Here is a 27,005-nt window from a genome sequence, read left to right as displayed (position 1 = left end):
AATGTCCAACTGCAGAGCCCCAGGTTTTTTTATTTGAACACTTGAATTTGCGGAATATTCAAACAAGCTCAATAGGCATCTGGCTTATATACTGATTGTGTGACCCAAGGGACACAGCAGTAGGCAATATCCTATTACCATGGAACACAGGACGACTCGGCTGCTAGCGTTTGTCAGCGATTTATTCCAAAAAGCTTGCCTTTCTTCAAGAGAAAACCTGTAATATCCAAATTAAAAAAAGAGAATCCCATTTGCCAAATGGGGGAAGGACGTTTGCTTCAATTACTCAGAGCTTATTACATTGTTATGGTAACACGTGGCGTACCCTCAGTCATACGCTGCTTCTCCTCTAGGTAACAGCAGTCCGTTGTGGAAACTACAAGAATTTAAAATGAAAAAAGAAGCATGCTTAAATATAAAGACTCGTTCCTGGCAAAATACACGACAATTGCTACAAATTTTAAAATGGTGAATCATTAAATGTAGATTAGGAGCAGAGTCCATCTGGCGTCAGCAACACAGCGGCAGTACTTAATCTCCTGAAAATGGGTGAAAACCAGCTTTGGAAAGAGCAGCAACATAAAAAGTAATGAATCAATTGTTCATTAAATGTTGCACAATGAATAACTATTCTCACTTTTCGCAGATTAATTTCTCCCTGAAGATTTTTGTACAAACTTGCATTTTAATCTGGTCTAAAGGAAACAAATGGTCATCTAAGAAGTCTTTAATGGCAATAAGGCTCTGGACTTTGTATACCATCAGTTGCATTTGGATGCCCTCTGCTGGAAAGTTCAGTGCTTCCATGGGAAACTTCCCTGCCCACAGTTAATGAGAATCTTCTGGCATATCAGAGACATTTCAACTCACCAGATTCTTTTCTATCATAGTATTGAAAGATGCCAATATCCGTATCTGCCGTACAATTAGGAAAAGGAAACAAGCAAATGTTTAAAAAAGTCAAATCATACTTAAATATGACAACATACATATATTAAAAGGTCAAGTGATCAAGGTTTGTATGTGAAAGTAGCACACATCTTTCAAAAATGCATAATTCCATGTCAGTTTATTAGTACTGTCTGTAAACTTTATACTTTACTCAAAATTTAGAACTGATTGCAACAATGCAAATGCAATTACATCACGCAAAAAGGCCATCTTTAAGTATCGAGTTTACACATTGAATTTATATTGCTGTTGTTCCTATTCCTGATTCCTATGCATGACAACAAGACTGGGTTCAGCTAAGTGTTATCGCCAATGAATATCCTGTTAAGACTCAATGTAGATGTTCCGTACGAACCATGACTGTTTGTATGACAATAAATGGTATTCTATTCTATTCTATACCTGGCTACAACCTCACCTAACTGATCAAATCTTTATTTCAATTACTTAACCTTAATTACAAAATATATTCTGGAATTTACCAGAGTATAATTGGTAAATACAACACTTCTGAATTATAACTTGACTTTGTCTTTTTATTTTTTTCATGAAGGATGAAATAATTTATTATTTAGTTCCACTGATTATTATCTAATGGTTATATGTAATTTTGAGACACAATAATGAAAGAAATAATGTCATACAGTTAAATAGAAGGAAGAGCATAAGAAGCTTGTTGATGAGGCATGGAAATTGATACCTGGTGTGTGTCAGGTTAACTGTTAGCAACCCAAGTAGTAGAAATGCCTTGCTTTTGACATTAGTGTCTTATGTGGAGGATTGAAGGCTACTGTTGTTCCTATTCCTGATTCCTATACATGACAACAAGACTGGGTTCAGCTAAGTGTTATCGCCAATGAATATCCTGTTAAGACTCAATGTAGATGTTTTAAGAAAAGTAGCCATTTGATATGGAGGTTAATCGCCCAGCAAGAATGAATGTCTTTCAAGTTGAAAAAACAGAAAGAAATGCTAAATTAATTCACATTACAGCCATGATAAACATTCAAAATGTTCTTCACAAGTATTTTGAGATAATTCAAGGTTGTGCAAGGTGCTATTTATACAAAAAGGTTTTATATATAAAGGGTTTTCATACAAAAGAGATTCAGATTCCAGTTGATAGACTGCAATTTAAAATATTCTAATGGTTAAAAAATGCAGCGTCAACATTTATGATATTAAAACAACAAAAATGCAGCTGTACCTGCATTGAAATATATTTTATATTGGTATTTCATTATTTAGACTTACCATGAATCTTAATTCTTTATCGAAAGATAAATGCACTTTCCACAATAGAGAGCATAAATAGATTAAAAGCTATGAGAAAATGTGTTACAACATAAAATAAATGTTTTGGAAATTAGATTCATTTGTAAAACAGTAACACTGACAAATAAAATCAATCACGATTTGGCAATGGTTCAATTACCCTTGACTTGTAAGGTGTTCTTCATAGACCACAGGTGTAGCTCAGTTAGAAAGAAAGACATCTGATGGCAGATGGAAACACAAATCTGTCAAAGCAAGAAACAACCCAATGTGTGAAAATTAATTAGCCTCCATTAAGCAAAAACTGAAAATCTCTGGGAAGGGAATTGCAAAATGGTCCCTCATTAACCATAATTTAAGATGAAAATGTCAATAATCTGGGGACCAGTACACATTAACACATTTGACTTTTTCCCCCCATTAGCTAACAAAAAGCAGGATGAGAACAGCAGTTTCTTTTTTCCCCAAAGGATTTGCTTCTTATGTAAGCTGGGTCCATGTTAAGCTCCAGAAGGTAGCATTATTTGGCAATCCATTAACTAATGTCTCAAGTTCCATGTGTTTTTTTCTGTAGCACTGAGTATTTTGGAGATAATAAAATGTTCTTTAATTTTGATTCCGACATGCTCAGGGCATGGTTGTATTTCACTGGTGCAGAGGTAGAAAATGCTTTGACAAAGTGGCAGATTGTGGGTTGTACGTACAACCCTTTAGCAATGGGCTGTGTTGTTAAGTATAAACACCAGCACGGATCACTAGCAGTGGTTGGCTTGTGTCAGTATTGTACATTCCATGGGATTCTGTGCTTACAAATGTTAACCATAAACAATAAAATACTCTTCCGGTTTTCCACGTATGTTAGCTGACATTATACTTAAAATTTCACTCTAAAATATGGATTGAATTCATATTTAATTAAAATAGAACGACATCTCCTAAACAATTTACTCTCAAAAAATGATTTGTAGATAAAGTTAATTGGTAGAACCAATTCATTGCAAGAATTGAATTTTTATTTACAAGGTGAATTAAAATGTTACAGTCATTAAATATATTTCATGTCTTATGCAAATTGATTTGATCTTCAAATGTTCAAAGCTACAAGTTTTAAATTGACACATAATTTGTGAGACTATAATAATAAATGATATGAATTGTTCACAAAAATAAATGGAAAAGACATTTTGCAACTTGAGAAACCATCACAATAAGCACAAACTCATCTCCTTTCCCTTTTCTGGTCCCCACTTTATTCACAACAATGACTCCATTTGAGCACTAATGGATTTCTATCATTCAAGCAATCATTCCTCAAATGTACGTCACCATGCATCAGTGATCTATACCCTATGTCAAATATAATTGGGCAGCATGGTGGTGCAGCAGTAGAGTTGCTGCCTTACAGCGCCGGAGATACGGGTTCCTTCCTGACTATAGGTGCTGTCTGTATGGAGTTTGTACGTTCTCCCCATGACCGGTGTGGATTTTCTCCGAGATCTTCAGTTTCATTCCACACTAAGACGTACAGGTTTGTTGGTTAATAGGCTTGGTATCATTGTAAATTGTCCCTGGTGTGTGTAGCATAGTGTTCGTGTGCGGGGATCGCTGGTCGGTGCCTGTTTCCGCACTGTATCTCTACAATAAACAAAACTAAACAAAAACAATCAAACCCTCGCAAAACTAAAGCAAATACTGGATCAAGAATGGGAGCTATGTCTATTTTCTGTTTCCAAGTCAATGGTCACATATGTCAACTCTATTTCCCCCACTTCTGACTCAAGATGATCTACCAGCAATCTCACAATCAAACAAGAACTGTACAGGTTTTATTTCTGCTCCTATTTCTGTTTAACATAATAATAAGTTCAACAAAAAAAGTATAAATACTTTCTTTTTTTTAATCCTCAAAATGATCCCTGTGCAGGACACCATGTGACAATTTGAGCTGCAGTTTTTACACAGTGGAAAGATATCCATTTGAATAAAGATGCAGAATAGAAGATGAAGATTCATAAACTGTGCTCTGTGGATTATCACCTCAATTTGAAATTGTTATTTTAGATGTTTACATTTTCTTTAAAACTCATTAACACAGGAAATCGAAGCAAGAGGCAACTTTCAACAAGATAATTCATTTGATACCGGCCTCAATTCCACTTGACTGCTTGGTTCCTTAACCTTTCTTTCCCCCTCTGGTCTTAAAGCCTGTCTAGCACGGTGTCAATCATACTTCAGTATTCTGCCCCCACAGCTCTCTCGATGGAGAACTCTAATGACTCTCAAGCCTTTGAAAGCAGATATATCTCTTTATCTCCGTCTTAAATGGAGGAATCTTTGCACCAAATCAATCAGTGGTCCCTATTTTTGGATTGTCCTATCAAAGGAAAAATTTCTCTGTATCTACCCTGTCATCCTTGTTCTTCTAAATTCCATAGATTAGAGGTCCAAGCTGTCCATTTATTTCTCATCAATTAATGTCTTCATACCTTTACTCAATCCAGTCAATCTTCTTTGCAGTTGTGTCAATGATATTCTTCCTTAATAAAGAAGTACACACTAACCCACGGGACACAAGGATCTTCAGACAAACACAAAGTGCTGGAGTAACTCAGCGGGTCAGGCAGCATCTGTGGAGGGAATGGACAAATAATGTTTCAGGCCGGGACACTTCTTCAGACTGATTGTAGCAGTGGTTGAAAGTTCAGCAAGTGATAGGTGAATAAAGGTGAGGGGGGGGTTAAGAGTGTTCAGAACTAAATATCCTTAAAATGAAGTGAAATAGGCTTCCATATCTATCTGTAATGGTGGGGTTATCTAAATGAAGTATTTAACAAAATAAAATTTGTTTTGAGCAAGATTAACAAATGACGTATAACTTAAGGATGATTTCATTCAGCGATCATACAACTGATTAGATTGTGGAGGAAAGAACACACATAAACACATATATGACTGTATCCGCTCTATGATCTGAGCTATAGTGAGAGTTCGAGCAGGCTTAATAACATTTTCACTACACAACAGAGCGTATGTGGTCTGATTTTGTATTAGATCACAGAGAGGCAGAACGAAAATGCTCTTGAGAAGATTTTTACGAGGATGTTGCCACGAGGACTTGACTGCATCCGAGACAAAGCGGAGCGCTCTGCTCTATGATCTGAGCTCTCGTGCGAGTTCGGGCAGGCTAAATAAAATTTTCACTACACAACAGGGGCAAGTGATAACAATGATAATGGGCTATTGTTAAGATGCATGCAAACCTGACATCACACAGTGGACTAGTTTATTTTGAAATATTTAAAGATATCAACATTTACAATCCAGTTTGAACAGTTACACCAGCCTGGTCTAAATGATCTATACACTGGTTGCAAAACTGAAAGTGCTTAACTACCATAAATAATAATGGCATGGGATTTTATGAAATATTCCTTTACCTGCAACGCCAATAGATTTGTATTCACAATTATTTTGGAAATGGGCTCCTCTGGGGGCAAGTCGTATCAAGACTTACTGATAAAAATGGGCTATTTGTGAGATGGACACAAACCGGACATCACATGATGGATGAGTTTATTTTCATATATTGAAACATTTTCTGATAAACCTATTCTCCATTTGCCCAACACAGTGACCAAATAGAAAGTTGTTCTACGGTCCTGCTTTAACATACTCTTCCAGACAGAAAGATTCTGATGTAAAGTTACTCTTTTCAATCCAGGATGATACCTCCTTGTAATACTTAAGAATATCAGATTAGTTATCCATAGATCCTTTTAAAATTACCTTTTCGGAGCTTTTAATTCAAATTTAGATCCAATTTTTTCCTGATACAATCAATTGGTTTCATGTTTAATAATGAGTGACAAGAGTGATGTTATCAGGTTTGACAGTAACCTTGGGTGTTTTTAATGAAACGGGGAAGTAACTGAGAAGTGGAAACATATTGGATTGCGTTGCAAAAAAGTCTATTCTTTTGAACACATTTAACTTCATTTTGACCCCCACCCTTCCAACTGTGCTTACTCTAGTCATTGATGCAGCAGGTGACAACACTGCGATCAGCTGTCATGTCTGATGTGTGAACAGTCTGGTTCTACAAGTTGCCTCAGCATCCAGAGACAGAACCCTTTGTCACACCACGGGCCGACCGCACAACACTATTAAACCATCCCTGCTACTTAAAGTTTTGCTGAAGGGAAAAGGGACATTGGGTCATTGTTTACATTTATTTTCTCTCAAATCACTATAATTTTTCTATTACAGATATGCTGCAAATTAATGTTTTGTCTCAGTGTAACACTTTGTGATAATTTGCACATGTGTGACATTCAGCAAGAAGAAAGGTCACAGCACTCATCAGTGTGGGCATCAAAGTCTTGACATGCAAATCAATTTAACCATGTCCATGGTTATCTTATAAGAATTTTGTTTGAAGCTATAGTGTCATTGAGACTTATTGCAATCTTTCTGACAAAGAGCAAGTACATATAAAACAAGCTTCTACAGTACAGTTGTGTCTATTTCATTATAGTGTAATAATAAATTGTTGCAATATTATTGTTACATTTGTTAGATTTATAGACAATATAATAAGTATATTGTTCCATAATTTTTCATGTGGAAAAGTAGTTGTGATTTATATTGCCATTTAATGTCCATGTGACATATGAATACATAGGAGAATACAGTTTACAGTTTAGTTTATTGTCACATGTACCAAGTGAAAAGCTTTTGTTACGTGCTATCCAGTAAGCAGAAACACAATATATTATTACAATCGCGCCATTTACAGTGTATAGATACATGATAAGAGAATAACGTTTTGTGCAAGGTAAAGCCAGCAAGGATTCACTATCCCAACGTTCAGGAAACAGTTAGACATGTACATGGATAAGACAGTTTTGGAGGGATACGGACCAAACACGGACAGGTGAGAATGTAGCTAGGACATGTTGGCCGGTGTGGGCAAGTTCGGCCGAAGGGCCCGTTTCAACACTGTATCACTCTATGATTTTATGATAGTCCGAGGGTCACCAAATAGGTAGTTCAGCACTGCTCTCTGGTTGTGGTAGGATGATTCAGTTTCCTGATAACAGCTGGGAAGAAACTGTCCCTGAATCTGGAGGTGTGCGTTTTCATATATAAAAATCCACCCAGCATAAAATACTCATGTCTTCAGCTACACCAGAGAGTGAATCACTAACACATAAACTCTCTTTTATCATGTTGTGACATTACACTGCATTACCCAGCCATCCATCAAAAATGTCTATTTTAGGCAACATTTTATTTACCAACATTTATCAGATATATATATATATAGTTTGAGATATCACAAACAAATGAGCTATAATTATGAAGTTATGATTAAGACAAAAACAAACAGTGACAAGATTATAAGGGGACCATAAATGTTTTACTTGGTACTGAATAACAATGTTCAAAAGTACAAAAAAGAGAAAGAGGAATGAGAAAGCTACATATAGAAAAAAAAAGAACATCAACTGTTAACAAAAGACATAAAAATGTAAATTGCAGAAGAGTTTGGCTTTGTTACAGAAAGTGGACAAAATCACCTCCAGTCACTTTTATGGAACTATTGTAAAATGTTATCAGACTCCTGAAAAATTGGATAGGAGTCCTGAAGTCTGACAATTATCCATTCAAGGGATATGCAATTAGTTTATTGTACACCTGAAACAACCTCTGTTCTCCTCAGAGAGAATGAATCCCCATCAAACTTTCTGACAAGCTGTCAACCACATGCAAGACATCCCACACCCAGCTTATTACTACACCGTGCTTATTATCTTTCTTGACATTCCATTTAAAGTCATGTGCAAACTTGTGTACAGTATAAAATAAACCCGACACTAGTGTTCTTCAATGCAGCCAAAAAAAATACTGCCTAGAATCTTTAGTGTACCCCAAAGAGTGGGTTAAGGGTGGCACAGTGGCGCAGCGATAGAGTTGCTGCTTTACAGTGCCACAGGCCCAGGCTCGATGCTGACCATGGGTACTGTCTGTACGGAGTTTGCACGTTCTCCCTGTGACCATGTGCGTTTCTTCTGGGTGCTCCGGTTTCCTCCCACATTCCAATGACGTGCAGGTTTGTAGGTTAATTGGCTTCTATAAATTGCCTCTGGTGTGTAGGATAGTGCTAGTGTACGGGTGACTGCTGGTCGGGTCTGATTCGTTGGGCTGAAGGGCCTGTTTCCGTGCTGTAAACTAAACTAAGCAGCTGGCAAATTCATTTCACTTGCACTTTATGTGCAAGTGACAAATAAAACTGATTGTGATTGATTGTGATCGTGCACACAAATGACTGAGGCGTTGGGTGTGTGTACAACTGGGCATTTCTGTAACCAGCGTATCATTTGGTTTGTAACCAAAAATGTACTGCCCAGTATTCTGGTTGAAGGTCATGACTTGAGACAGAATATACTGGGGACTGTGATTACATTGGATAGATAGAGGTCCAAGATCTTCAATGGAAAAGGTCATGGAATGATGGGATAGACAATAGGCAATAGGTGCAGGAGTAGGCCATTCGGCCCTTCGAGCCAGCACCGCCATTCAATGTGATCATGGCTGATCATCCCCAATCAGTACCCCATTCCTGCCTTCTCCCCATATCCCCTGACTCCGCTATCTTTAAGAGCCCTATCTAGCTCTCACTTAAAAGTATCCAGACTGCCCTCTGAGGCAGAGAATTCCACAGACTCACAACTCTCTGTGAGAAAAAGTGTTTCCTCGTCTCCGTTCTAAATGGCTTACTCCTTATTCTTAAACTGTGGCCCCTGGTTCTGGACACCCCCAACATCGGGAACATGTTTCATGCCTCTAGCGTGTCCAAACCCTTAACAATCTTACATGTTTCAATAAGATTCCCTCTCATCCTTCTAAACTCCAGTGTACAAGCCCAGCCGCTCCATTCTCCCAGCATATGAAGCAGGTGAGTCTGTAACCTAGCAGGCAGGTATGCTGGTCCCGCATAGAGCGGGAACACCCCAGAGTACTCAACCTCAGGTGTCCCTGGGGAAACATCACCTCAATTTCTCTGCAAACTCCAAAAGGATGCAAAGGTGGCACATACAAAGAAGTGCTGGTCAAGTTTTCAGAGCAAAGGCAAATTACATAAAAACTATTGATATTGTATTTCACTCCAGGTTAAAAATTTGTTTGCATAATGCCAAGAAAGAAATCTCACAGCATTATGAAAATTAACATCTAGGGAAAATAGACAAAAATGCTGGAGAAATTCAGCGGGTGAGGCAGCATCTATGGAGCAAAGGAATAGGTGACGTTTCAGGTCGAGACCCAAAACGTCACCTATTCCTTCCCTCCATAGATGCTGCCTCACCCGCTGCGTTTCTCCAGCATTTTTGTCTACGCTCCATTTTTCCAGCATCTGCAGTTCCTTCTTAAACATCTAGGCAACATAAATATCTTCTAGGAAAATGTAACAGATATCCAGTGAACACAAATTTATTTTCCACTTAAACAGATGCAAACTGTTATCAATATCTCATCTGAATGAGTTTTAAGCAGAGAAAGATTATGTGGTAATGTAAGAAAGGGTAAAATGTCATTGTTGGGAAGGAGAACTGCAGTGACATTAGACCATCCATGGTGGATGCTCCATTGTACAATGCAGTAGAAAGTTTGGCAGGCAGTACAAAGGAAGATCCAATGTCCCTGTAGTGTTTGTGCATAAAGATGTATGTCTACACCTGTATTTTAACACTACACGCTCTTTACATCTAAGCAATCAAAGGTAATGTTTAAATTTTACTTCGGAGTTTTTACTTTTTTACTTCGGAGTCACGTGAGTTGTGCGAAACGACAGGCGGGGTGGAACGACATTCCCCCCGCAGCGGCAAGTTTAAAAGCCGGGACCGACAGGTAAGTGGTTACTCTGCGGTCATTATTGTTCCCATACTGTTTCACAGGTGGGGAAACGATGGATAAATCGAAAAAGTCAACTAGAGCTGCGACAAAGCTGGCGGGGGAGGACCGCAGAGTTGCGGGCAGCCAGCAGCAGCCGGCTGCACAGGAATCACCCGTAATGGGATCAGTTGTGCCCGACTTAGCCCCCGCACCGGCCAGATCAACACCGCGGCCGGGCGGGAAGGCAAAACGACAAACAAACAGAGCCGTTGACTCTGATGAGTCCGACTTTGAGGAGCCGTGAGCGGCCAGCGGCCAGCGACCGTGCGCATTGGAGCCAGATGGAGCGGCTTATGGAGCAAATGCTCCAACGTGACAGACTCCGGGAGATGGAGTCTAGTCACCGTGGGTCATACATAACACCCACAGCAGCACCTTACCTAGGGCTGCACAGTGCATCTCCCTCGTCAGAGGGAAGTACTGGGGGTCAATTCTGGGCTGACCCTGAAGAGGGGTTTGCTGAACAAACTACAAGTGTGCAGGGGGTGCAGGAAGGAGAAAATCTACTGGACATGGTGTCCAACTACATACAGCCGGATCAGACTGGACGAAACCTAGAACAGAAACTAGCTGCCAGCATTGATTTCCTGTCATTCAAGCAACTACAGGAACAGGCTGTGATGGACACCACTGCCAAATATCTGGCACCAGGAAATTGCGTATCCCTGAATGTTCCAGTCATGAATAATTGTATCTGGAAACACGTCGGAGCAGGAGTTAGAAGCATGGATGTCAAGCTCCAGAAAATACTAAAACTATTAACAGCAGGAATCACAGCATTCGCTCGCACAATGGATGGGAAGGAAATGTTGCAAGAACAACAGGATGCACTGGCACTATTCTGCAATACGCAGTATGAAATCAATAGTATCAGAAAGAGTGCCATCCGACCTGCCTTAAATCCAAAATTTGCAGGCCTGTGCAAACCTGGAGACACAAAGCCACCAATATTATTATTTGGGGGAAACCTGTCCAAGCAGGTTAAGGAGCTCGATGAGGAGGCAAAAACCCTGGGGCTCATAAAGGCGACAACAGCAAGGACCTCCCACAGCCAAAGACAGCACCCTTACGCACCCACCAGCAGAACAAGAGAAGCTGGTGAAAGCTCAAAGGCCGGGCATACAGGACAGCGGTCTTTTTTAGGCCATGGCCCAGACCGGCCTTCGTGGAAAATGCGCAAACCCCAAACCCAAACCCAGACACCGGCGCCTCAACCTCCTCGAAGACTACACAGGAAGAAGTAAACCTTCCACTGGTAACCATGGAGGTAGGTGGGTCTGGTCCCTTACAAATTATAGGAAGTATGGATAATACACATATCGGTGGAAGATTACACTTCTTTTGGGATGCATGGAGTACATTAACTACAGACACTTATATCCTAAACAGTATCCAGGTATATACCATTGAATTTGTGCACAAAAATAGCCCCCCAGTTCAGCATGTACCGAACCGAACGTTCGTACTTTCACGAAAAGAAAAAGTAGAAGCACATGCTGAACTGGTGAGACTTCACGCAAAGGGGGTAATTGAAAGAACTCAACACGATTCTCTGGAATTTGTGTCTAATATCTTTACCAAAAACAAAAAAGGTGGTGGTTGTCGCATCATCATAGATTTGACCAAATTGAATACATGTGTGCAATATATTCATTTCAAAATGGAAACCTTTGTACTGCCAAACAATTGATTTCCAAAGGCTACTTCATGGCTAGCATCGACTTAAAAGATGCTTACTATTCAGTGCCTATACGGACTGACCACAGACGTTATTTAAAATTCAATTGGTTGGGACAGCTCTGGCAGTATAGAGCTCTACCAAATGGATTAGCATCAGCCCCCAGGCTGTTTACAAACATTTTGAAACCAGCCCTAGCGTTTCTTTGGAAACAAAAACATATTATCATGGCCTATCTAGATGACATATTAATTGTGGGCAAAACTTTGGAATTAGCCAAACTAGCTGTATCAGCCACCAAACAATTGTTTGAGAAACTGGGGTTTATCATCCATCCAGTTAAATCTAAACTAACGCCTTCCACCATAATGGATTATTTGGGGTTCACTATGGACTCAGTTCACATGTCGGTGACTTTACCAAAGGACAAGGCTACAGTCTTAACTGAGGCCTGCAACAACCTCATTGACATCAGTGAACCATCTATCAGATTGGTAACAAGGGTGATTGGCAAAATAGTGGCTGCTTTTCCAGCCACACAATTTGGACCTTTGTATTATCAAAATTTACAAAGGGCAAAAATACAAGCACTCAAAATTAATGCTGGTCATTTCGACAGACCAATGAAGCTACCAATCAAAACAATTATGGAATTAAAATGGTGGAGGGATAACATTCGGCATTGTTCCAGCCCTATCATTATCAGCAACCCCTCAGTGGTGCTACAAACTGATGCCAGTGCACTTGGATGGGGTGTTACCAATTCCATCTCCAGCTGTGGGGGTAGATGGAATGCACAGGAGGCATCATTACTACAGACACTTGGCATAAACTACCTTGAAATGTTGGGTGCGTTCTATGGCCTAAAGTCATACTGTTCTGGAATATATCACCAGCATGTTAGACTACAGATTGACAATACCACCGTGGTGGCATATATTAACCATATGGGTGGAATCAAATCGACATCATGTGACAATCCGGCTAATACAATTTGGCAATGGTGTATCCAGAGAAATATTTGGATATCAGCTACTTGCCTACCAGGTAACCTAAATTCAGTGGCAGACACCAGGTCACGCAAATTCATTGAAAACATCGAATGGATGTTGGATATAAAAGTATTTGCTGATATTGTAGCACGGTATGGAACACCAGATATCGATCTATTTGCATCTAGACTCAATCACCAGTTACCAAACTATGTTTACTGGGAACCAGACCCTGAGGCATCAGCGATAGATGCTTTTTCGCTGCATTGGGTGAAATTGTTTTTCTATGCATTCCCTCCTTTCTGCCTCATCAGTCGGGTATTACGCAAAATACAACAAGACTCGACGTCTGGTATTTTGGTAGTGCCCGATTGGCCTACTCAACCATGGTTCCCTGTGATACTCGACATGGTCTTAGAACCAAGTATCACCATCCTGAAACGACCAGATTTGTTGGTTGATCCCGTAACTGGGGATAGCCATCCATGTCATAATACGACAAACTTATTAATTTGTAGAGTCTAAAGAAACCTCTACTGGAACTGGGACTGATGGACCGAACATTGAACATTATCTCAGCGGCTCACAGGCAGTCCACCAAAAAACAATATCTGGTATACATCAAGAAATGGGAGATATATTGTCACAGAAACAACATCACTTACAGCTCGATGAACATAACGTCTGTTCTGGAATTCCTGGCAGGCCTCCATTATGATGAGGGGCTCAGTTGCAGTGCCATTAACTACGCCAGAAGTGCCCTTTCAGCATATCTATGGCGAGGATCAGAGCGTCATTCTGTGAGGACTCACTGGTACCCCCTGGTAACCAAACTTATGAGGGGAATTTTTAATATCAATCCCCCAAGAACCAGGTACTCTCAAATATGGGATGCGAGTATTGTCCTAACGTTGCTAAGGAACTGGTCTCCAGCAACAGCTCTGTCCCTGCAAAAACTGACGCATAAAACAGTCATGCTGATGGCTTTGGTCACAGCACAAAGGGTACAGTCTTTACATAAGTTAAGGCTGGACAATATGACTTCTTTAACAAGAAATATAACTTTTCATATTCACAAATTAGTCAAACAGAACAGACCGGGATCATCAGGCCTCAAAATAGAATTTAGGGCTTACCCTATAGATGATCGTCTCTGTATAATAAGACATTTATTGTTATACATGGAGAACACCAAAAACATCAGAGGCAATGAGATGGCACTACTAATCAGCCACAAGCAACCCCACAAAAAAGTGTCGGTTCAGACTATTTCCAGATGGCTGAAACAGGTTTTAACAACAGCTGGGGTGGATACTAACATATTCAAATCTCATTCCACCAGGGCTGCAGCTACATCGACAGCTATGGAGTTGGACGTACCGATGGACCAAATCCTGGAGACAGCAGGATGGTCAAGGGAAAAAACGTTCCAACAATTCTACCACAAATCAGTGGTTAAACCTGGAACTTTTGCAGAATCAATTTTAAGTTCTGTAATATGATTTCACCCCATGAAATAGGGGCTATAAATTGTTGTTAATAAATTTATCATGGATTTCAATGTCGGATTCATGTTTAAACATGTTAACACAATTCCTCCCTTAGTCAATTAAGGCAGATGTGGTACATGGACTCGTTTCCACAGCATGAAATCACAGAGCTTTGAAATCTTCACTTAGTCACTCGCGTGACTCCAAAGTAAAATAGTAAGATTAAACGAGAACTTACCGGTTCGAAGTTTGATCGTTATTTTATGAGGAGTAACGTTGAGGGATTACGTGCCCTCCGCTCCCACCCTTGATCATAAAGTTCAACTGGTATCCTCTTCTCTAATCTTACTATGTTCAGTCATTACTGTTATCTGTGATTTCACACCGCTGCTTTGAAGAATGACACGCATGCGTCCTGGCGGGTCCTTCACGTAATCCCTCAACGTACTCCTCATAAAATAACGATCAAACTTCGAACCGGTAAGTTCTCATTTAATCTTACTATTAATGTAGGATTATCACAGAATTACTTCAAATTAAGGAATGGGCCCAAGAATGTTCAAAATTAGCAAAGGAGCCTTGGTGGGACTAAAGCTTCATTATAAATCACCTTTGCTTTGTTTTGTCAGGATTGGGCCAGCTCCTCGTGTTAATTTCAAATGAATTTAAAGGAGTTAGTTACATGGTTCCACATGTCAAGCCAACACCTGGAAATAGTCAAAGAGACAAGAAATTGGAACGCACAAAATGAGAAAGTATACCGATGACTGCAACTCTTTTATCTTTTGATTTGTCTATCGTCGATTTAAACCAGCATCTGCAGTTCCTTTCAACACAGCAACTATTTTATTATGGTTAGGTTGGTTCTATCCAACCTGAAGTGCAGTGTTTAGATGGTGAATTCATTGGTTTGGTTATAATCACATCAACCATGATCTTATTGAATGGCAGAGCAGACTTGAGGGGCTAAGTGGGAAACTTCTGCTCCTAATTCTTTTCTTTGTATGGTTCTACAATGTGGACACGGTGCAGTGGGTCCTAACAGATCTAATAATTGGGGCTGGATGATAGATGGGGCTGGAGAAGGAAGCAGAAATGGGGTCAGGCTTTTGGAAATAGATGTTTCTTCAATGGAAAAGAGAGGGAGCCACATGAGTGGCAGTGGTAGATAAAAATGCTGGAGAAACTCAGCGGGTGAGGCAGCATCTATGGAGCGAAGGAATAGGTGAGTGGCAGTGGTGTTTTATTTAAAGATAGATACGGACACTACTGGGTTTGACACTACTGAATGAAGAGCTTTTTACAGTTTTTATTTTGTACTTTTATTTATTCTGAATAAAGATGATATATTTTTGAAAAAAACAAGTTATATTATATTGACCCAAGCAGTCATTCCAGGTGCGACAGAGGTTTACCTGCATCTCCTCCAACCTCACCCATTGCATCCGCTGCTCTAGATGTCAGCAGATCTATATCGGTGGGACCAAGCGGAGGTTGGGCGATCGTTTCGCCGAACACCTCCGCTCGGTCCGCAATAACCAACCTGACCTCCCGGTGGCTCAGCACTTCAACTCCCTCTCCCACTCTGTATCCGACCTCTCTGTCCTGGGTCTCCTCCATGGCCAGAGCGAGCAACACCCGGAAATTGGAGGAACAGCACCTCATATTCCGCTTGGGGAGTCTGCACCCTAGCGGCATGAACATTGAATTCTCCCAATTTTGATAGTCCTTGCTGTCTCCTCCCCTTCCTCAGCCCTCCTGCTGTCTCCTCCCATCCCCCAGCCTTTGGGCTCCTCCTCCTTTTTCCTTTCTTCTCCCCGCCCCCCCCACCCCCGATCAGTCTGAAGAAGGGTTTCGGCCCGAAACGTTGCCTTTTTCCTTCACTCCATAGATGGTGCTGCACCCGCTGAGTTTCTCCAGCTTTTGTGTGTGCCTTCGATTTTCCAGCATCTGCAGTTCCTTCTTAAACAAGTTATATTACTTGTTGGCCTTGAATCATACAGTCCCAGTATGATTCAAACAGGCAAGTGCTGCAACACTCCTGTTAATCTTGCAACTGAAGTTCTTGTTCTTAATACAATTTTAAATCAGTGTGGTGCAAAACGCTGTTTTAACACCAACAAGAGAAAATAATTCAATTTCCAGCCAATAACCTCCTAAGATTTTTAGAATTTAATAAGATTGCAGACTTGTTTTCTCAGAACGGAAAACATGACTGCAGAAAACTTCAGTGACATAAATTATAAACATTATAATTTTAATTTAAAAAAAGTTAAACGTGGGTGAGAGAGGGGGCGGGGAGGGGGTTGGGGGGGGGGGGGTAAAGAAATGAAATCACCTGGATGTTCAGAACATGGAGTTTAAAAAGTTGAGTACTCCAGCAGTGATCCCCAGTGCCTATTGCTTCCAACTATTAATTTGTGAATGTACATTTATACGATGATATGTTCACAAATGGTATCACAAGTAGAATTGCACCACTAGTACCACAAGTAAATGAGAAATGTGGCAGAGTTTGTGGTCGATGATGTCAATTTTGGTGCAACATTCAGTGGATGCTGCCAATTGGAGCCAAAATAGACTTATCTGTATGTTTATGTTGCCAACAAAAGATAAACGTGATCTTAGCAACAGGAAGAATCGATACTCTTCTCCTGATTTAATACCCACACACAGTTCCGCACTGCCACAGCCCACCAGCATTCCACTATATACATGGGGACAGGTAAAGACACACAGGTCTTTCCACTGACCATCAAACACCCACGAATCCTGGACCATCGAAACACATGCAAACTATCCACACAGCAACACTGGCTAGTTGCCCCCACTCTCACTGTTCCACTCAACAACCCACAAACACTTGCATCCCATGACCCCACCATAAACCCCACTTCATAGAAGCACAGCCCGTCCATGCACATTCCTAGCTCTTCCACCCAGCTATTGATATTGGAAAGGTCAGAAGGGTCTCAACCCAAAAAGCCACCCATCCCTTCTCTCCAGAGATGCTGCCTGTCCAGGCATTTTGTGTCCATCTTCGGTTTGAACCAGCATCTGCAGTTCCTTCCTACACATTATTGATATTGGAAGGTGATTGACAAGACTATTCACTTTGTTGCCAGATGTGGGTGTTTTGGGCGCTTTGTTCTGGGCGCTTCAATTTGTTAATATTATCTTACCACATTGGAGGATACCAATTGGTCCCTGGTGTCGTTGGCTACACAAAGCATCCGTCCCATCCCCCATATTGTAAGTTCAGAAGTGTCCATTTTACGTGTGTCCTCGTGGGTCTGGGTGGCTTATGTTATGTTTGGGATAAGAGGATCAACTCCTCCTCTTCACCGTATCCACCAAGATGTCCAGAGTCACTCTGCTTGCTCCAACACGTCTTGCTGCAGTGTTCATAAAGCTTTGAAATTATTCTAATTGGAAGAAATAAGTTTTCTTAAAAGGCAGAGGTCTGTTTACAATTAGCCAGATGGCTTCAACTGATGTCATCCACTCACAAAACTACGCCCGTTGAATAAGTGTCAAAATGACAAAGAGGTTGATTTTGATGGTGGCATGCTATATTTACAATAATGAGGGCAAAAGCACAAATATTACCTGCAATCTGCTCCAGGTCAGGTTAAATTACACATCAATTGCATAAAGGTCTTTCAATGCAAGATTTCTACCACTATTTAATTTCCCAGTCTTCACCACCACTGACAAGGTCTTTGGTAGTAGATTCCCAATATTGCTTCTGGCAATAATAGGGTGGACCACTGGCTGGGGAGGGGGGTGGGGGAGTAGGAGTGGGAATGGTTTTGTGGTGGTTCAAATATTTGTGACCATTTGGTAATGGCTAGTTTTCACGGGCGACTTGACGCAAGATGTAGCCAGAGTGGAGTGGTCGTGGTCTAGCACGATATCACACGATATAACGGGGGTAGAGTAATGAGTTCCCACGGTACTCGGCAATTCTGTCATTTGTGCGAGTGACTTGTCCGTCTCCCGATCTTTCCCGAATGAACATCGTGGACTGTAGTGTAGTTAATCACGTGGCACAAATGATGTTACTTTGTTGTCACACACTCTATTCGTTTTTTTCACCCGAGCTCTTTAATGAGCTGAAGAATAATCTGTTTTTTTTAGACAAATGTTGTTTGGTGTGATGCACCTTCTCTCAATATGTGCAAGAAGTCGTCTTTTTATTTTGTCAAATATGAATAAAGACTGTATCTCACATTGACCGTGATTATTGTGTTATTTTATGATCTACTGAGAGGTGAAACTTTCAGCCCGAAACGCCACCCGTTCCTTCTCTCCAGAGATGCTGCCTGTCCCGCTGAGTTGCTCCAAGCAACTGGTGTCTATCTTCAAAGGACTGACCAGGACACACACACTCTCTCTCCCTCTCCCTCTCCCTCTCCCTCTCCCTCTCTCTCTCCGTAAATGCTGTCTGGCCCGCGGAGTTCATCCATTCACGCCTGTGTGAGAGGGAGGGAGAGAGAGAGAGAGAGACGCACACACAAGGTGGTTGCGAAATCTTACCTGCCTGTTTCAGTGACAGACACCCACCGCCAGTAAATGAAGACACCCCCATCTTTCAGACAAAAAGAGACACACTGACATTAATGAAATGCTTAGCTAGTTTTATTAGATTTGTATGTAAATAGCAAACTGGCTGGATTCACTCTATCCAACTTCCGGGTTCACCGTTGGCAGGAGTTCCCACGGTGACCGCAAGAGTTACTACCGATATCGCACGGGACACTTCGTTCATAAAATGTTGCAATGCTCAACCACAAGTGCATAAGACACTCTTGGACAAATTCAAACACGTTTGAATTTTCTCCCGAGTACCCAAGGTACACGATTACATGCCGTTAGCGCCACGGTGGTCCACGAATGCCGTATTGTTACCGCACGAGGTTCCCACGATGTCAAACTCTGGTTACCTCTTGCGTCAAGTCGCACCGTGAAAAGGGGGGTTTAAAGAAATAGGCTAAATAAGATGGCTGGCAGAGATCTACAAAGTTTGTTCCATGCAGCTACATCAAATAGCCTGTGAAATAAATTAAAGATGCATACAATGGTGATTTTAAGTCTACTGAGATCCTACATTCAGCTGCAGAACCAATACAGGTATTTTTGTATTATTAAGGAGGAGAATTTGGGAAGGCAGTCATCCCTTATTTATATTATCGCAGAGCAGAATAACATTTGGCTGAACAATGGCAGAGTCACGATTCAAAAAGGGAATACAATTAATTATAGCAATGCTGCACATCCAAAATATTAAGTTAAAAATAAAATTAACTGCAATAAGTCTGTACTGTTTAATACAACAGAAAAAATACGGTCCTTACTGTGGCCAAAGTCACACTAACAAAATGGCTAGCAAATCAAGACAGTGCACTAGGAAACTTCCAAACTAATTAAAGAGTTGGAGGAGCAGGCACGTGGAAAGATTAACACCACAGATGTTTATTTCCTTTAAATCACCCGTTTTATTTTGAAGAAAAGCAGAGATGATATGAATGTAGCACTTAAGATCAAGAGCTTAGAAACGCAGATTCTGATTAATTTTGTTCACAGCAGAAATATTTATGAAAATCTATACGACAATTGTGCAGGATATTTTTTAATATAATTACTACCCCTAAAGATTTCTTTAAGTCAGATGTGGCTGGAGGCTAAAAAATAGAGGAAGGATTAAAGCTGCTGTCCAAAATGAGATTGAAGAGATAGATTTAAAGAGATTTTTGAAGGAGGGAAGTAAGAAAAAGAAAAGTGGTCAAACAAAAGTGAGACAGTATAATTGAGTCTGATAAAGCATGTGGATGACTGTGACGAATAACGCAAGAAAGTAAAGAGGACAGGCAAGGATTGTGTTCTCTGTGCACTGTCACCTTTGACAAATACAGTCTCAGTGAAAATGTAAAACAAGGAACAGCTTTATACCAAAAATAGACACAAAGTGCTGGAGTAACTCAGCGAGTCAGGCAGCATCTTTGGAGAAAAAGGGTGGGTGACATTTTGGGCCAAGACCCTTCTTCAGACTGAAAGTAGGGGTGGTGGGGGTGAAGAGGTAGAGGCGAGAAACACCAGGAGCAATCAGGGCCAGCCTCAGGCAAGGCCGTGCCTGGTAAACTCATTGTTGGCTAGGGAGGTGTGATCTCAAGAGGAAAACAATGTGGACAACCGTGGCTCTGGTAAAATGACAAGTGTGGAGGAGTGGGGCAAGGGGGAAGGGGAGGGGAGTAAGTAGAAGTTACTTAACATTTGAGAATTCAATGATCACACCGCTGGGTTGTTAGCTACCCATCTAATTCACTCTGCCAATGGAGGATAACCAGGAACGGTCAACATGGGAATGGGAAGGGGAGTTGAAATGGTTGGCAGCTGGGAGGTCCTGTAGGACAAGGTGGGCCCAGCGCAAGTGTTTAGCAAAACTGTCACATGTGTGCGCGGAGAGACAGAGGGGTGTAAAATGAGGGTAGAAGCAATAGGTAGCAAGGAGAAAGGTAAAAGTGGCAGGCAGACAAAACCAGGGCAAAAATCAAAAAGGGCCACTTTTCAACATAATTGTAGAAAGGGTAAGAGTGTTGTAAAAACAAGCCTGAAGGCTTTGTGTCTCAATGCAAGGAGCATTCGTAATAAGGTGGATGAGTTGAATGTGCAGATAGCTATTAATGACTATGATATAGTTGGGATCACGGAGACATGGCTCCAGGGTGACCAAGGCTGGGAGCTGAACATCCAGGGATATTCAATATTCAGAAGGGATAGACAGAAAGGAAAAGGAGGTGGGGTAGCGTTGCTGGTTAGAGAGGAGATTAACGCAATAGAAAGGAAGGACATTAGCTTGGAGGATGTGGAATCGATATGGGTAGAGCTGCGAAACACTAAGGTTCAGAAAACGCTAGTGGGATTTGTGTACAGGTCACCTAACAGTAGTAGTGGAGTAGGGGATGGCATCAAACAGGAAATTAGAAATGCGTGCAACAAAGGTAAAACAGTTATAATGGGTGACTTCAATCTACATATAGATTGGGCGACTCAAATTGGCAGGGGTGCTGAGGAAGAGGATTTCTTGGAATGTATGCGGGATAGTTTTCTAAACCAACATGTAGAGGAACCAATGAGAGAGCAGGCTATTCTAGACTGGGTATTCAGTAATAAGGAAGGGTTCGTTAGCAGTCTTATTGTCCGTGGCCCCTTGGGCAAGAGTGACCATAATATGGTTGAGTTCTTCATTAGGATGGAGAGTGACATTGTTAATTCAGAAACAAGGGTCCTGAACTTAAAGAAAGGTAACTTTGAAGGTATGAGACGTGAATTGGCCAAGATTGACTGGCAATTGATTTTTAAAGGGTTGATGGTGGATATGCAATGGAAGGCATTTAAAGACTGCATGGATGAGCTACAACAATTGTTCATCCCAGTTTGGCAAAAAAATAAATCGGGGAAGGTAGTGCATCCGTGGATAACAAGGGAAATCAAGGATAGTATCAAAACAAAAGATGAAGCATACAAATTAGCCAGAAAAAGCAGCCAACCAGAGGACTGGGAGAAATTCAGAGTCCAGCAGAGGAGGACTAAAGGCTTAATTAGGAAAGGGAAAATAGATTATGAAAGAAAACTGGCAGGGAACATAAAAATTGACTGCAAAGGTTTTAATAGATATGTGAAGAGAAAACAATTAGTTAAATCAAATGTAGGTCCCTTGCAGTCAGAAACAGTTGAATTGATCATGGGGAACAAGGACATGGCAGACCAATTGAATAACTACTTTGGGTCTGTCTTCACTAAGGAAGACATAAATAATCTGCCGGAAATAGCAGGGGACCTGGTGTCAAATGAGATGGAGGAACTGAGTGATATCCAGGTTAGCCGGGAAGTGGTGTTAGGTAAATTGAATGGATTAAAGGCCGATAAATCCACAGGGCCAGATAGGCTGCATCCCGGAGTACTTAAGGAAGTAGCCCCAGAAATAGTGGATGCATTAGTGATGATTTTTCAAAACTCTTTAGATTCTGGAGTAGTTCCTGAGGATTGGAGGGTAGCTAATCTAACCCCATTTTTTAAAAAGGGAGGGAGAGAGAAAACGGGGAATTACAGACCAGTTAGTCTAACAACGGTAGTGGGGAAACTGCTAGAATCAGTTATTAAAGATGGGATAGCAGCACATTTGGAAAGTGGTGAAATCATTGGACAAAGTCAGCATGGATTTATGAAAGGTAAATCATGTCTGACGAATCTTATAGAATTTTTTGAGGATGTAACTAGTAGAGTGGATAAGGGAGAACCAGTGGATGTGTTATATCTGGACTTTCAGAAGGTTTTCGACAAGGTCCCACATAAGAGATTAGTATACAAACTTAAAGCACACGGTATAGGGGGTTCAGTATTGATGTGGATAGAGAACTGGCTAGCAGACAGGAAGCAAAGAGTAGGAGTAAACTGGGTCCTTTTCACAATGGCAGGCAGTGACTAGTGGGGTACCACAAGGCTCAGTGCTGGGACCCCAGCTATTTACCATATATATTAATGATTTGGACAAGGGAATTGAATGCAACATCTCCAGGTTTGCGGATGACACGATGCTGGGGGGCAGTGTTAGCTGTGAGGAGGATGCTAGGAGGCTACAAGGTGACTTGGATAGGCTGGATGAGTGGGTAAATGCATGGCAGATGCAGTATAATGTGGATAAATGTGAGGTTATCCACTTTGGCGGCAAAAACAGGAAAGTAGACTATTATCTGAATTGTGGCCGATTAGGAAAAGGAGAGACCTGGGTGTACACCAGTCATTAAAAGTAGGCATGCAGGTGCAGCAGGCAGTGAAGAAAGCGAATGGTATGTTAGCATTCATAGCAAAAGGATTTGAGTATAGGAGCAGGGAGGTTCTACTGCAGTTGTACAGGGTCTTGGTGAGACCACACCTGGAGTATTGCGTATAGTTTTGGTCTCCTAATCTGAGGAAAGACATTCTTGCCATAGAGGGAGTACAGAGAAGGTTCACCAGACTGATTCCTGGGATGTCAGGACTTTCATATGAAGAAAAACTGGATAGACTCGGCTTGTATTCGCTAGAATTTAGAAGATTGAGGGGGGATCTTATAGAAACTTACAAAATTCTTAAGGGGTTGGACAGGCTAGATGCAGGAAGATTGTTCCCGATGTTGGGGAAGTCCAGAACAAGGGGTCACAGTTTAAGGATAAGGGGGAAATCTTTTAGGCCCGAGATGAGGAAAACATTTTTCACCAGAGAGTGGTGAATCTCTTGAATTCTCTGCCACAGAAGGTAGTTGAGGCCAGTTGATTGGCTATATTTAAGAGGGAATTAGATGTGGCCCTTGTGGCTAAAGGGATCAGGGAGTATGGAGAAAAGACAGGTACAGGATACGGAGTTGGATGATCAGCCATGATCATATTGAATGGCGGTGCAGGCTCGAAGGGCCCGAATGGCCTACTCCTGCACCTATTTTCTATGTTTCTATTCCTACTCTTTGCTTCCTGTCTGCCAACTAGTTCTCGATCCATGTCAATACCCTACGCCCAATACCAAGTGCTCTAATTTTGCGCAGTAATCCCTTGTGCGGGACCTTGTCAAAGGCTTTTTGAAAGTCCAGATACACCACATCCACTAGCTCTCCCTTACCCATTCTACTTGTTACATCCTCAAAGAATTCCAGGCGATTAGTCAAGCATGATTTCCCTTTCATAAATCCATGCTGACTTTGACCGATCCTGTCACTGCTTTCAAAATGCACTGCTGTTACATCTTTAATAATCGACTCAAGCATCTTCCCCACTACCGATGTCTATAACTAACTACAATTCCCTGTTTTCTCTCTCCCTCCTTTCATAAAAAGTGGAAGAGCTGAAAGGACGTGTTGCAAAGGAGGGTGGTTGGTGTGAAGGAAAGATTGGAACAGGGAGTGGGAAAGGAAACAGTCCCTGTGAAATGCTGAAAGGGAAAGAGAGGGGAAGGCAATCAATCAATCAACCTTTATTGTCATCTTGTAAAGCAACAGTTGTACAGTGCAAAATGAGAAGATGTTTCCCAGGGAATACCGGAGCATCGCACATAAAACTTAAACATTTCACACATAAATAAATAAAAACAATCCATCCCTGATAAAAACAATACGAATAGTTAAAAAGTGCAGGTTAAAAAACAGCAACATTAAAATACAAGTAAAAACAGTCATAAATTGTCCAGGGCAGCTGAATTAGGTGGCCAGATCCAGAGTTGTTATTAAATTGTCAGTGCAAAAAAGCAGCAGAATCAGGTGGAGTGACTGTTTAGCACCCTCACAGCCTGTGGCAGGAAGCTGTTTAGCAGTCTGGTAGTCCGGGCTTTGATGCTACGGTATCTCTTGCCTGATGGCAGGGGATCCAGGTGTGTGTGGAGGGGGTGCAGTGTGTCCTTTGCTATTCTCAGTGCTTTTTTCAGGCAGCGGCTCTGGAACAGTTCTTGTACCGAGGGTAGGGAGACCCCAATGATCCTCTCTGCTCCCCTCACTACCCTCTGCAGGGCCTTCCTGTCTGAGCAGTTACAGTTGGAGTACCACGTGTTTATGCAGTACGTGAGTACAGACTCCACCGTGCTCCTGTAAAGAGTCCCGAGGGTGTTCGTGGGGAGTGAGGCCTGTTTGAGTTTCCTCAGGTAGTGCAGTCGCTGATGGGCCCGTTTGACAATCCCAGTGTTGTTCCTGGACCAGGTGAGACTGTCTGTGATTTGCACTCCGAGGAACTTTATGTTCTCCACTCTCTCCACCGTGGTGCCACTGGTGTTGAGGGGTGTGTGTTTGGGCTGCGGCGGCCTCATGAAGTCGCCAATCATCTCCTTGGTTTTGTCGACGTTTAATTCTAAGTTGTTGTTGCCCCAACAGTCCACTAGTTGTTTCACTTCCTCCCTGTACATTGTTTCATCCTCTCCACTGATGAGTCCCACCACTGTGGTGTCATCTGCAAATTTAATAATCCTGTTGTCCCTGAATCTGGCAGCACAGTCATGTGTGAGCAGTGTGAACAACAGCGAGCTGAGCACACAGCCTTGAGGGGAGCCGGTGCTCAGCATGATCGAGCCCGAGGGTGAGGGTGGAATCTCTGAGGGTGGAATCTCTTTGAAAGTAGAATGATCCCAACAGGCTCATCTTTACCAAGGATATACAATCCCTTTCAGCATTTTGATTCTGAGCTACCCATTTCCTGCCACTTTAACTCTTTCTTGCACTCCCTCTTGGTCTGTGGCCAGCTGCACTATGGCAATGAGGCCCACACAACTTGGGGATAGCACCTCGTCTTCTGTCTGGGCATTCCACAACTTCAGGCAACTTCACTTTCCCACTTTCAGGCACCCATCTGTGATAGCTCTGGTCATTGGAAATCTCCAATGATGGCTCTGTTTGCTTATTCTTTACTTCCTTTTCCCCCCTTGAAGTAGAGGACATGACCAGGTACCTGTGTAGGTACAGAAGTGATGATCTTGGCATCATGTCTGGCATAGCCATTGTGGGGACCGAGGGACCGCTAGCTCCACGATGTTAGGCTGCAGTGCGGGCGGAGATACAATACGGAAAAAGTCGTATCTCCGTCGAGGAAACAGATTAAAAAGTCCCCCCCCCCCCCACCTCATAATACAAAACTAAAGATACACTAAAACATACATTTAACAACAGACTAAAAACAACAAAAGAAGAAAAGGACGAGACAGACTGTTGGCGAGGCTGCCATTGTACGGCACCACCCTGTGTGCATCCCAGTTTCATCCATAACAAACAGATTAAATAGGCTGTAAGTTTGTTTTCCGACTGAAGAACTGGATACCTTGATAAAGGGTATAAGGTTTTAATTATCCTGAACAAGAGGAAAAACGCAGCGATGTGCTTTGACATTAATTAGCATTTGCACTGCAAGTCCCCAAGCAACGTCACCGTTGGAGATCTCCAATGACCAGAGCTGAACAAGCTACAGAAAGTAGGGTAAATGAGATACTCTATGTGAGTGACTGCTCACAGCTGCTCACTAACTCTCCACACTACTACAGCTGGGACCTTCATGATTTACCAAGGTTAATATCACATCACCTACCCTTCTTGCAGCAATGACCAGAAGAATCACGAGAAATGTTTACATTTTGTGCAAGTGTGAACTTTTAGCCTTGATGAAACAATGACCGAATTATCAAAAGTACCCTCATTGATGTTTTTAAAGAAGTTATTTTAAAAGACCAAAATTACACCAAAATGGCCAGTAAAGAAGATAAAAAGAGCATGATGCTCCTTAGGGCACATAAATTAACCCCAGGAGATGTATCTGTGGGGAACATCAAATTTTAATACTAATCTGTGTAAATCAATATATAGCTGCTAATATAGAAAACAATAAACGTGGAGTCGTCTCTATTCTTATGTTGCAAGGAGCCGAGAAGTGGGGAAAGAAATGGAAGTGTAGTTAGTCCCATTGTTAGAGACAAAGATCTCATGCAGCATCAGCATTGTAGAATATCATCACAAAGGAAAAATGAGTATTAGTTGTGCTGTGTAGAAATGAGCCATGCCCTGCTTGTTCTCCAGAAAGACCTTTGGAATAGTGGGCATTTATCTTGAACAGTTATAATGGCAAGACAGGCCAATTTGATGTAGATCAGGCATGTTGAGGCTAA

At 41.5% G+C, this 27,005-nt stretch overlaps 2 protein-coding genes across 5 annotated transcripts in view; one reads left to right on the top strand and one right to left on the bottom strand.

The window, feature by feature from the left end:
- The window catches only part of mdh1ab (malate dehydrogenase 1Ab, NAD (soluble)), a 259,183-nt gene that overhangs the window by 195,055 nt on the left and 37,123 nt on the right, over positions 1 to 27,005 (top strand). The gene's annotated exons all lie outside the window — the stretch shown is intronic.
- wdpcp (WD repeat containing planar cell polarity effector) overlaps positions 1 to 27,005 on the bottom strand; it is a 136,533-nt gene that overhangs the window by 87,923 nt on the left and 21,605 nt on the right. For 3 of the 4 annotated variants that reach the window (XM_055638873.1, XM_055638872.1, XM_055638874.1), the window contains exons 2-5: positions 4,713 to 4,853; positions 2,387 to 2,471; positions 871 to 915; positions 326 to 376 (exon numbers count right to left, since the gene is read on the bottom strand). In XM_055638873.1, coding sequence (XP_055494848.1) covers positions 326 to 376; positions 871 to 915; positions 2,387 to 2,447 — 157 coding nt within the window. In that variant the 5' untranslated portion in view covers positions 2,448 to 2,471; positions 4,713 to 4,853. The remainder of the gene's footprint in view (positions 1 to 325; positions 377 to 870; positions 916 to 2,386; positions 2,472 to 4,712; positions 4,854 to 27,005) is intronic. The other variant, XM_055638876.1, reaches the window with a different exon arrangement.

This window comes from Leucoraja erinacea, chromosome 8 (genome assembly GCF_028641065.1).
Source record: "Leucoraja erinacea ecotype New England chromosome 8, Leri_hhj_1, whole genome shotgun sequence".
NCBI lineage: Eukaryota > Metazoa > Chordata > Chondrichthyes > Rajiformes > Rajidae > Leucoraja > Leucoraja erinaceus.
This window is presented reverse-complemented; position numbering and strand designations above follow the sequence as displayed.